We start from the raw sequence: 13113 nt of genomic DNA, 5'->3' as shown, positions 1-13113 counted from the left end.
CATTCAGCTCTACAGAGATAGAGGAACCACTCAGTTAATGTATAGTTTATAAACTCTGTATATCTAACATGTCCATCTTCCATCCCCAGAAACTGTAAAACAAAACTAAGGAGGGCAGACCCAGGTCTTCTGCAGGGGACGAAGTATAAAGCTGGATAAAGAAACTCTTCCCTCGCTCACCAATGACTTATGGCCCAGAACCACAAAAGAACAAGCACAGGGATGCTGAGCTTTGTGGATTCCATCGAGTTAAGATGCCCAAAAGCTGCGTTTGTGCCTAGGTGCCCTGTTCTCCCCCTGCCCCCTCTTCACTGGAGAGCGGTGTCTGAGAAACCCAACGTACTTAGCAGGCAGCTGCCTAAATTAACCAGGGGGAGGTGCTGATGAAGTGCATCCTGAACCCTGCCCCTCTCAAGGAGTTAAGCATCTAAATCTGGGCTGGAGGGAGGCACCTAGTTTTGCTTGCAAACCATAGCCATGAACCCTTCTCCTGGAGTCAGGCAGATTAGACATCTAAGGCATTTGAGGCAGTGGTGGTCCCCATGCTGCTTCCATTATAACTTTACCTGGCTAACGCATTCCCCTGCTTCTTCCACAGCCTGGGTGAATGCTCATCTTCACCTGGTTTGAGGATCATGCTGGAGCTACGGGGTGAGAGAGGTGCCCAGATAACTTGAGGGAAGCAGTAGTTTGCATGCCCAGAGGCAGAAATTTAGGTGCCTATGGGACTTGTACAGCAAAAATGCAGGTGGAGAGTGTTTAGGTGCCAGATGAGCCAGGGTTTTGTAGCACTGAAAATCTGGGCTTCAAGCACTTAAGTCCCCAGCACCTATGTCTACTTTCACAAAGGGAAAGTAGTTTGAAGAGTGAAGTCCTAGGCACAGAACAGGTACAGCAAACAGCTGGGACAGTGTAAGGTACCCCTCAGAGTGAATGAGTTCTGTCTCCATACGCACTTGACTGCTGTAGAGACTTCTAACAAAAGGTGCTAACTGATTTCTGTAGAAAATGTCCAATAGAAACTGGACTCAACTCCCAATTCCTAGGCCACTGAAGAGTCATCCCCTGGTTAATTTATGGACCCACTGCTGAACAGGAATAGATTGGAACCAGTTCTCTAGTGGCAACAGGTTCTACATCTTGTTACCAATTTCTGAACCAACCTGCCCTTAAGAAAACTGCTCTGAAAGATCTGAGGATTTTTCAATGTTTCTGGTGCTTATGACTCAAGCAAGAAAATACTGTACTATTAAGACTCTTAAATTCCCCATAAATAGTCAAGGCATTGTGACTTTCATTTAGGGCAGTTTATTTGTCATTTTGAACAAATAAGGCAAGATATTTGAGCAAGATCATTCAAACAAGATCTCCTGTATCAAACTTTAAGGAAATGCAATAAGTCACTATTTCATACATATACAAACTAATGACAATACTAATATATACAAACAGTCAGCTCTTACAAAATAGCATTTCAAGTCAGCACTTTATGCCAGTGTCACTAATTTGTTACAAAAAGTTAAAGCTACAAACTTCACATTATTAAGTCTCACATAACTGACATCAGCATCTTTGCAGGTTGGAAAGTGAAGATGACAGTTTGTCCAGAATACTTTTCAGTAATGCATATGGACCCATAAAGCAGGTGAATATAATTTTACAATTAAATGAACATATTGCTTAAAAATGTTGCCTGAATTGCAGTCCCTCAGGATATAAGCCTCAGTTGTCATAAGCTGGAGGAATTTAAGGAGTGAGCATATGAGAGGCTCCTGCAGGGAATCTGAAAAGGGAAATGTTTTCTCTAGTTAAGATTACAAATTCTTGAAGGTGAAAAAATTCCCATTTTTGTTCAAACTCAGAGTAGTAAATCTAGTTGTAGGCCTCAACTCTTATGGGCATTAAAGGCAGATTTAAGAGAAAATTAAACCATTGGACCACTTCTTACTTTCACTGAAATGGTTGGCTATGAAAAAAATCACAGCAAAAGAACCCAAATATTTGAAAGTTATTTCACTAACTCTATATTGGGCTGTAAGCACCAATTATAGCCATCAAGTTATGCACTCAGTAAAGTGAAAACTGAAGTCAAGCACCCAACTTCAGTGTTTTAAGTAAAACATGGGCTTCTCAATGTCTTCCTGTTGCTGAAAGAAGTTTTGTCTATCAGTGGTAAATATGGTACAAAGACAAACCATTCCTAACAGAATGGTCTACTTGACATGTAAGCAATGCACTTGGCTTGCTACCAAGTCACTCATATTGTACATGTGCATCATGCCAGAAGCAAAATCCATATGTTCTAGAAGTAACTAAGCCATGATCCAGTATTTAAAATTAAAAAATTGCATCTTGTTACTGGAAGCTTCATTTAAGCAAGGGAATGTAATGAACACTAGCCCTAAAAAAACCAAAAAAACATTTGAGCATCTTTAATAAATATTTTTAAGTGAGAAAACACACACATTGGATGAATTTTTAATAAGTACTGCAGATGGTGTGTTTGTGTCCAGCATTATTAGTGTGCTGTATTGTCAACACAGGCGCTTACTAGCCTGCATGGTTCATTTAAATTGCCAGATTCTTATTGCTAAGAGATTGTCATCTACTAACAAAAACAGAGGTTTAAATTATTTAGCTTGTGCTGTGGAAGTGATTTTTAACTCAATTTAGTTGGTTTCTTTCAAGATCTTCATGCTAGAAACTTTTGCAATATTAGAGGCTATCAAAAATCATGACTTCCCCACAGCTGGTTAATGTGGGTACGCATGGAATATTGCTCCCATGTTGTACCAGAACACATTGCCGACTGCCTCCCTTTCTTTCCAGAGTCTGCCTGACTAGGCTGCTGAGCTCTTGCAGTCAGTTATATTAGCTCTGTCTATTTGCAGCTGAGGAATAAACTGAAGATGTTAAAAGCCAGATCCTCAGGGGTGTAAATTGGCATTACTCCTTCTATGCCAACGGAGCTCACTAATTTACAGCAGCTGAGGGTACAATCCCAAGAAACAACGTGTCTAAAACTATAATGCTTCTACCAGCTATGACAGGAACCTTTCTTGTTACTAGAAGCATTTGATTTCAGGAGACATTGATATTTAATTGTGTGTGTCGTACCAAAGTCTGTTTCAGAAGGATGACATGAAAACTAGTCCATCAGAGAAAGAAAATAATTGACATAGTTGCTCTTTACAAACATTTCATCTTATGTGGAATAACTAGATACAACTACAAGTGGATCCTAAAATCGAATCCAACATTAGCTTTGCTCTACTGCTGCCAATGCATAGCACACCCGCTGTTAGGTCTCTGCATCTATAACTGGAGATACCTGGATTACTTTTTCTGTTTTGCTCTTTATCATGTCAGTGAAAGTTTATTAAATCATTTCAAGGTAATTTGACTCACACTGACGGTAAATGCACAATCTGGTGATTTTCCACAACCCGTTAACACCATGAAAAAGGCAGACTTTACATAGTTATCCCAGACAGAAAACACACTATTTACCAGTGTGTTCAGAAAAACTGGAAGAGGTTGATCTTAGCCATATTAAATGCAGAACAGGTTAAGTTGGAACTTCAGTCGCCCAACTCATCTGGCGTCAATATATTGTTGTTTAATCTTTTGCGTAACCTATCTTTATTTTCAGCTTAGCTTTTCTGCTGTACTTGACCTCTAAGTAAAACATTATGCAATTAATTTTTCATCTAAAGATGGAAGCTTGAAATTTTAAAGCCCTGTAAATCACCATAATTAGTGAAATATTTTTAAATCCTCTCCTTAGTGGAGCAAAAAATATCTAATTTCCCAAGAGAGGGTTCACACACAACTTTTTAGCACTCCAATGCTAGTAGGAACTAAATGAAGGCTATTTCCCAGGATGCAGATGAAGGAGCATCTGCTTTGTTTTACATTGGAACTCTGCTTGGTTTTTGGTTTAAGTCAGTGAGGCTTTTAAACTGCAGAATAGCATTTGATGGAAGCACAGCAACATGCTTAGTCTACCAGTATTAATTTATACAGTACATACAAGACAAAACTACGGGCTCAAAAAACACTTGCTTAAAGCGCACAGGGTAAGGCATGGGGCTTATTACAGGCTTTTTAAAAGTAAGATTTGTTCCTTTCCAAAGGTGGGAATAGTTTCTGCATCTTCTTGTCTACTCTCTTCAGTGACCTCTCCAATTTGCTAACACTTTCCACGGTACCTTAACAGTAGTAAGACACAGTTAAAATGTTTGAAACTGAGCCTGTACCAAAAAAAGACATGCAGCCGTTAAACACCACAGTACATATTAAATTCAAAAGGAAGAAAATGGACTACTGAAAGTTACATTAAGAAAATGAACCAACATTAGTCTTATTTGTATCTGTTCCCCTGATTTAAAACAAGTTTAATCTAAAAACAGTAACAACTGAAATAATACACTTTCTATTTTAAATATATCCAACATTAAAACATACCATTATCCATCCATCAGGATGTCCCACTTAATGGCATTCCTGAGTTCAGAAAGGTGCTATGGAAAAATAAGTGAGCAGAAGTTTTGCTCCCTACTTTGCTAACACATTTCAATAGAAATCAATCTGCGTAGTAGTCATAAAAGCAAGGTTCTGATTGTTTCAGAGGGTGGACATTTATTCTACCAGTGGCGCTCTCAAAAGTTCTGTTGCCGACGTTTCTTGGCTTCGATGGCATCAAGGATTGGCTGCCGTTTAGACTGATACTTCTGGCGGATCTCTTCAATTTCCTGTTCCATCATGGGATCGAGTGCTGAGAGTCTCCTCTGAAGTTCCTCTACGCCCCAGCTCTTTAACTAGCAGAAAGGAAACAGAATGCGTACCAACGTCAGAGCCTGTGCAGATACTTGACAGAAAAGATCAACACTTCTGCAGGAAATTCTGCTCTGACAGATTATAAACATTCACACAGCATCCTAACAGTATAATGGTTCTGAACTAACCAAGGAAAGCAATAAGGGGTTAATTGAGAAACAAAAGGACAAGTGACATGCTTGTAAAATGTATACATGTCAAATATACCCAAATGTGGGTTACTATAGCCCTCTCCATTTACATAACCTGGAAGCAAGCACCTTTTTCTCTTCATAACCAGGATTACTGCCAATCACCCCCCATGCACGTTCCAAAATTAAGCTGCTTCTTGGAGCGAGAGAGTGGGACTCAAGATGCACATCACAACAGGTGGGCCATCTTGAGTGGGGAGCATCAATTAAGTTAAAACTGAATTACACGATTCCCAGGAAAGCAAAGAGTCGGCTTCAAGCTATAATAAACCCTTAGAAAGGAACCTTTCATGATGTGTATGTGGCAAGAATTCCCACCTGATTGTCTAGCTACAAGGAATTAAGAACCAGAGAGAAGTTTAGAAAATGTAAGTTAAAACCAGCTAGGAATAGACCCAAAAAGCCAGAAGTCCCAGAGGTCAAACTTAGTGATACCCTACAATGTCCAACATATATCTTTCATCCCAAATCAGAAATAGTACATTCATCTTCCTTATGAATCAAGTCAGATTCCAAGGCCAGGAGGGACCATTGTGATAATCTTGTTTGGCCTTCTGTATAACACAGGCCATAGAACTTCCCCACAATAATTCCTAGAGCAGAGCTTCTAGAAAAATATCCAGTCTTGATTTAAAAATTGCCAGTGATGGAGAAGCCACCACAACCCTTGGTAAACTGTTCCAATGGTTAATTACTCTCACTGTTAAAAAGGTATGCCCTAGCTCCAGTCTGAATTTGCCTAGCTTCCACTTCCAGCCATTGGATTGTGTTAGATCTTTGTCTGCTAGATTCTAGAGCCCATTATTAAATGTTTGTTCCCCATGTAGGTACTTAGACTAATCAAATCACCCCTTTAGCTTAACAAAGAGAAAGTTGTTAGACTGAGCTCCGAGTCTATGGCTATACGGTGTGGTTTTTTATCATAATTCTTGTGGCTCTTCTCTGAACCCTCTCCAATTTATCAACATCCTTCTTGAACTGTGGGCACCAGAACATAGCCTCTCTACTCCTACTCGAGGTTCCCCTTTTTACGCATCCAAGGACTGCGTAGGCCCTTTTGAAAACAGAGTCGCATTGGGAGCTCATGTTCAACTGATTATCCCCATGTACATCTTTTTCGAAGTCACAGGATGGAGGACTCTATCCTGAGAAGCAGTTTGGTCTACATTCTTTGTTCCTAGATGTATACATATAGCTGTGTTAAGACACATTGTTTGCTTGGGCCTTTACCAGAGATCTAGATAGTCTGTGTCAATGATCTGTACTCTTCCTTATTTACCACTAGGGTTGCCATCTTTCTAATGGCTGGTAACTGGACCCCCAAGGGCCTGCCTCCTGCCTCACCTCTCCCCCCCAAGGCCCCACTTCAGTCATTCGCTCCTCTCCCCACTGTGGCTGGATCATCTCCAACTCTCCCAGCTAGACTCCCCCTGCTCTGGGGCTGGGACAGGAGCTGCTGCAGCCTGACAAAGAGCCTGTGTGCAGGTAAGAGGCAGCATCGGCTGAGCGGGGGCTGGCGAGAGTTAATGACCCGGCACCTCCCCGTACCCCGCGGTAACCACGCTTTTGGTGTTCGGTCAGTACATCTGATTGGAGACTGCCAGGACCCCTTTTTGACCGGACTTTCCACTCAAAAACCAGGCACCTGGCAACCCTTCATGGCACCTGGACACAGAAGCCAGAAACCAGACTGTCTGGGTAAAATCTGGATGGGTGGCAACCCGATTTATCACTCCTCCAATTTTTGTAATCTGCAAACTTTCTCAGTGATGATTTTACTAGTGGAATGGAAAGAGTGTTATCAGATATACATCTCTATCTGAATAATGTGTCTCATGTATTTGATAAGCCCTGAAAGACGTGAAATGAAAAAGTATGTATGGACCATGTGTCCACCGGATTTAGAGGACCAAAGGGATTTTTTTTTTTTTTTGTAAAATGATAGGAATTGTATAGCATAAGAAGGGAAAAGATAAGCACCTAATCAGGGTTTAACTTTGAAATATTATAAGAAATTTCATAAAATGGGGAAACTTCCCATTAGTTTGGGCTAATATTGAAACACAATCCATGAAGCAAATCAAACATAAAAACCCTCCGTCCAAGAGAAGCACTGAAGAAATTTGTTGTACACTGACGCCATCTACTGGATACTGGCAGAAGCAAGAGAGAAACTGCAATCTGAGTGTCCAGGTGACCAGTGCCCAAACAGAAAGTAAGAGAACTGCCCTCCTCCAAGAACCTGGAAACAGGGTTTATAAACTTGATGCCACCGCAGGGACTGCAAAGTTTGCTGAAACTCCATAGCCAGCCTCTCCCTTCCTGCAGGGTTACAGGATGAAGCAGAGTTAACTGGACCCACAAGCAAGCTTCAGAAATCAGACCAGCCTCATAAACAGCACTTCCCTCCTCCAAGATTACACAGGGCTAAGAAGTGGTGAGAGTTTGTTTTAGAAAGTAAAGAACAGAAAGAATAATTCTGTATAAATAATTGAAAGTTGTCTTGTTGAGTCTACATTGTTGAGTAAGACCTCAAGTAACCATATTTTGGATTTTAAATAAGTAATGCTACTTGCGTGTTCTCCTTTGTAAGACCAAACAAACTAGCCAAAAAGTGATGTAAGAAATAACATTAAGCAATTACTTTAGATATTTTAAGTTTGTCCCTTTCACACCAAAGTATTCAACTATCAGGGATCGCACTCTTAAAAGTGTCTGAAGACTAGTACATGCTTTTAATCCTTGGAGTACTGGAAACATGATAAATGTATCTGAGGTACTAAAGAATTGTGATTATGGTAACTGAATGTAATAAGAAATCTTGGTGATTTGCATTGTTCCTTGGTATAACTCCTGTGCCCCAACACTGGTCTAACATGTTGCAAATTGTTCATAAGTTACACACAGACTTGATTTATTTATTATTTAAATCTGTTAAATAAATGGTTTTGGTGATCCTTTCAGCCTGTAGATTGTTCAAAAAATATTTACCAACTCCATCTCCCCAAAACGGCCACACACTTGTGTGCAATTACTTCTATAAATATTTGCACAACGATTGACAACACTTTTGCTGCAGAACTTCTTGGAGGAAGGTATGGAAGAGCAAATAAAATATGCAATAGAATTTGTGGTTTTATGTGAACAAAATTGATTTTTAGAGGTTTAATTAACATTTGAATTAGAGTATTTCTCTTTACTTCTGTTAAATGCAAATGGCACTCCTCCAAATGTTTAATTTTTTAATTATGCAGCTACAGTGGTTGTTTTTAGTCATTTACCAACCAATACTACACAGTTAACACAATTATTTCCTATCAGAAGTATAAGGGTACTGTGGGCAAATTATTATTGAATGACAATTGCTGTAATTTCAGAGTCCTCAATGTACTAAAATATTAAAAGAAATCCAGCTAGTTATTTAAGTGCTTAGCAAATTAAGTACTCCTTTGCTAGACTTTTCTTAGATTGTAGAGTGAGATTTCCTGGAAGTCACAAGGTTACCTGTTAGTAGATCCAGCATGACTCAGATTTTGGAATTTCATTAGTGTTTTTGTGCAAGACAAGACATTATTTCCCATCAGCAGCTACTTTAAGATTATTAATACATACATTATAACAATCCTAGCACAAGAAAGCTTTTTAGCAAGGATACAGAGTGATTTTGCCTATCTCGTATAAAAAATTTTCACTAGAAAGACAAGGTGTTTTCTCCATAAGATATACTTTAAACACATTAATACAACTTTATTAGACAGCAGTCTAAAGCTGATATAAGGCACCTATTAACTTTTTGTGCTGATTTAACAATTTGTTTTAGAGAAGATAATTATTCAATATTCTCCCCCTTAGGAGTCTGGGGACTATAAAGTAGTCAAGTAAAGTCAGACAAAGAGGAAAACCTTGAAATGGCTGTCATTCCCCACAGAACAGCCAGCATTAATACTACAAAACGAAAGTTTTAGAAATGACATGACACCTCATGCTTCAGGGCTTCCGCCAAACTAACTACTAGAGGTTAGGGGGTTTCCCCGGGGAGAGTATTCTCTATCTGCATATTGCAGGGTTTCTTGCACCTTCTCTGAAGCAGCTGATGCTGGCCACTGCCTGAGACAGGATGCTAAAATAGGTGGACCACCATTCAGAATGGCACTTTCTATGTTCCCAACAACACAGTACATGGGAAGTCTCAGTTCTCATCTTCAAGGCTCTTACTGACACTTAAATAACCTCAATCTGGGATGAAGACCACAATTGTCAACTATGCACAAAGCAACTATCTATTGCAAGTGTAATACTTGTTTGTGCTGGAGCCAATCTAGGACCAGAACTCTCACTTTCAGAAACCAAGAACACGCCTGACCTGCCTCCAGCCAAGTGCAGGGTGTGCTTTTGACATGGCTTTCACAAATGAAAGCACATAGCACTTCATAACAAAATAAAATCCATAGACTATTTCTCCCCTTAGTGAGAGGAGAGACATGGAGAAGGTACCCTATACAGCACATATTGCTTAATGCATCTCTGGAACATGCTCAGACACCATGCTGATGGGTAGGGTACAAGAGGTGAAAAATTGGAACAGCAAAGGTGTTGTGGGTCAGTATCGAGAGATGCATTGGTGGAGTGGTGGGAAGGATACAAAAAAAAAAAATCACACCTACCCAGAGCTAGGGCTACGAGTCCTTCACTTTCACTTAAAATAAAATGATATGGAGTTATCAATATAAGCCGCAGATCTTTGCTGAGACCCTATGTGGTTAGTGTAAATCCTTTTCATATGTCGGTAATCACAAGTAATTATAATGGATTTCAAATCCACTACAAGTCCTGTAATCTGAAAGGTCGTTTTATTAAGGTTGTCCCCTACCCCCAAAGTGTGTCTACCAAAATAAACTCTTCTTTTGCCTAAAAAATGTCATGGCCCCCATTCTGTTTGGGTAATTGGGGCTCCAATACAAACCATACAGACCATTATTTTCTACAATATATTACATTTTTACCTTATACATATCTGTCGTGGAGCAGTGTCACAAACTTCAGTATCCCACGAATTTATGCTTACTGGAATTTATTTTTCTTTAGGAAAAAATGCCAGAGGCAAAATGATAGGAAAGAAAGGAAAAAATGTCTCACGATGCACAGATATTTGGGGGTAGAGGTCGTCTTGTCCAGTCCCCTGTGCTAAGGCAGGACCACGTGTATCTTGTCCATCCATGACAGGTGTGTGTCTAACCTGTTCTTAAAACCCCCCAATAACAGGGATTCTACAGCCTCCTTGGAAGCCTATTCTAGTACTTCACTATCCTTATAGTTAGAAAAACTTTCTAATTTCTAACCTACATCTCCCTTGCTGCAGACTAAGCTGATTGTGTCTTGTCCTACCTTCACTGGACATGGAGAACAATTGATTGCTATTCTTTTTATAACAACCGTTAAAATATTGGAAGACTTATCAGGTCCCTCCTCAGTCTTCTTTTCTCAAGACTAAACATGTCCAGGATCTTTTTTAACCTTTATTCATAGGCCAGGTTTTCTAAATCTTTTATCATTTTTGTTGCTCTCCTCTGGACTCTCTCCAATTTGTTCACAATCTTTCCTAAAAGTGTGGTGCCCAGAACTGGACACAGTGCTCCAGCTGAGGCCTCACCAGTGCTGAGCAGAGCAGGACAATTACCTCCCATGTCTTACATATGGCACTTATTAATACACAGCAGAATTATATTAGGCTTTTTCGCAACTGCATCACATTGGCTCACAAACTGAACATGAGCCAACACTAACTCCAGATCTATTTCAGCAGTACTATTACCTAATTAATCCATTTTTCCTTCTTATGTGTAGTACTTTACACTTGTCTTTAGTGAATTACATCTTGTTGATTTCAGACCAATATTCCAATTTATCAAGGTCATTTTGAATTTTAATCCTGTCCTCTAATGTGCTTGCAACCCCTCCCCGCTTGGTGTCATCTACCCATTTTATAAACATACTCTCTACTCCATTATCCAAGTCATTAGTACAAATATTGACTAGGACCCCACTAGATGCATCCTCCAAGTTTAACAGCAAACCATTGATAACTACACTCTGAGTATGGTCATTCAACAAGTTGTGTACACACTTGATAGTAATTTCATCTAGACAACATTTCTCTGGTTTGTTTATGAGAATGTCATGTGGGACTGTGTCAAAAGCCTTACTGAAAATCTAGACATATCACATCTACAGCTTCTCCTCACCCCTTAGCCAGTGACCCTGTCAAAGGAGGAAATGAGGTTGGTCTGGCATGATTTGTCCTTGACAAATCCATGCTGACTATTCCTTATAACCCTATTATCCTCTAAGTGCTTACAAACTTTTTAATAATGTGTTCCTGTATTGAAGTTAGGCTGACTGGTCTATAAATTCCCCAGGTCTGTTTTCCTCTGCTTTTTAAAGATAGGCAAATATAGTAGCTTTCTCCAGTTCTTTGGGAGCTCACCCGTCCTCCATGAGCTCTCAGACAATTAATGATTCTGAGATTGCTTCAGCTAGTTCCTTAAGTACCCTCGGATTAATTTCATCAGGTCCTGCTGACTTGAAAACAGCTAATTTATCTAAATATTCTTTAACCCGTTCTTCCCCTATTCTGGCTTGTGTTACCGTCCCTCTTGTTGTTAGTACTAATTATGTTGAGTATCTGGTTTCCATTAACCTTTTACTGAAGGCTGAAGTAAAACAGATTTTAAACCCCTCGATTTTCTTGATGTCATCTTCTTCCCTGTTACGTAGTAGACCTACACCTTCCTTTGTCTCTCTCTTACTCCTAACATATTTAGGAAACTACATTGCCTTTTACATCCCTTGCTAGGTGCACCTCATTTGTGCCATGTCCCTACATGCTTGTGCTAGTCTTTTATACTCATCCTTAGCAATTTGTCCATGTTTCCATTTTTTGTAGGAGTTCTTTTTGATTTTTAGGTCATTAAAGAGCTCTTGATCGAGCCATGTTGGCCTCTTACTATTCTTCCTATCTTTCCGTCACATCAGGATAGTTTGCTGTTTTGCCTTTAATATTGTGTCTTTGAAAAACCACCAGCTCTCCTGAACTCCTTTCTTCCTTATATTTTCTTCCTGTGGGAGCTTACCTAGCAGTTCTCTGATCTAGTTTATAACTACTCAAAATTAACAGCTTTATTTTTCCTGCGGATATTTCAAATGACCTTATTATATCACATTGATACACAACAGGAAACTGTCTGATCAGTGATGCAACTGCTCATGAGGAAGTCTCTCCAGCCCAACCAATTGTATATTTATACATTTGTCCTTCAAATTGCAGAATAAAGGTGACTAAATTGCCTTTCAATATCTCTGCATCTCTATTAAATAAGGTGACGGGCACCTTAGAGATAGATAATTATACCCACGCCCTCACTTGCTGAAGAAAACCATCCATGGCATCCCTTTGCAGTCAGATCAGGAAGACTTATGGATAACTCTCTATCTGATGCCATGTAATGTTTACACCATCAATCTGCTTCGCTGAGTTACTGTTTTTTCATTTCAATCCTTAAAAAATAGGAAAAAGATTAACAGACTCACATTTGTTAGTCAAGTGAGGGGTCACTGCAATGTTTAATTTTATTGAATGTAAAAGATCCTAAACAGAAAAAAGAGAATAAATAATGGATCTAAGCAGACACGTTAGACACAGCCACCGGTTATATATCCAAGGGCAGAGTGCTCTGTAATTTATACCTCCACAATTCTGTCAGCTCCAGAGACAGTCTATAACAGCTACATTCTTTCTAGCCAGACTATGCCAGATTTAAATTGCACAAAAGATTCACCTTAAAAACCACAAACTAAGGGTGGAAAATTACTACCCTTCCTCACTGCTCTAAATAAGTAAAAACAGGGAACACTAGAGTGCAAGTATTCCAATATAAATAAGGCCTGGTCTACACTACGACTTTAATTCAGATTTAGCTGCGTTAATCCGAATTAACCCTTCACCCGTCCACACTACAGAGCCAGTTAATTCGAATTAAAGGGCACTTAAAATCGATTTCTGTACTCCACCTCGACGAGCGGAGTA

At 39.5% G+C, this 13113-nt stretch overlaps 1 protein-coding gene across 1 annotated transcript in view; it reads right to left on the bottom strand.

Annotated features, from left to right (window-relative positions):
- Window positions 1-1307: 1307 nt before the first annotated feature.
- The window catches only part of STK4 (serine/threonine kinase 4), a 71783-nt gene continuing 59977 nt past the window's right edge, over window positions 1308-13113 (bottom strand). The window contains exon 11 of the mRNA XM_026656819.2: window positions 1308-4820. Within this exon, the coding sequence (XP_026512604.1) occupies window positions 4662-4820 (159 nt within the window). The 3' untranslated portion in view covers window positions 1308-4661. The remainder of the gene's footprint in view (window positions 4821-13113) is intronic.

The sequence above is a fragment of the Terrapene carolina genome, unplaced genomic scaffold (genome assembly GCF_002925995.2).
Source record: "Terrapene carolina triunguis isolate 2854851 unplaced genomic scaffold, T_m_triunguis-2.0 Scaffold233, whole genome shotgun sequence".
Lineage (NCBI taxonomy): Eukaryota > Metazoa > Chordata > Testudines > Emydidae > Terrapene > Terrapene triunguis.
This window is presented reverse-complemented; position numbering and strand designations above follow the sequence as displayed.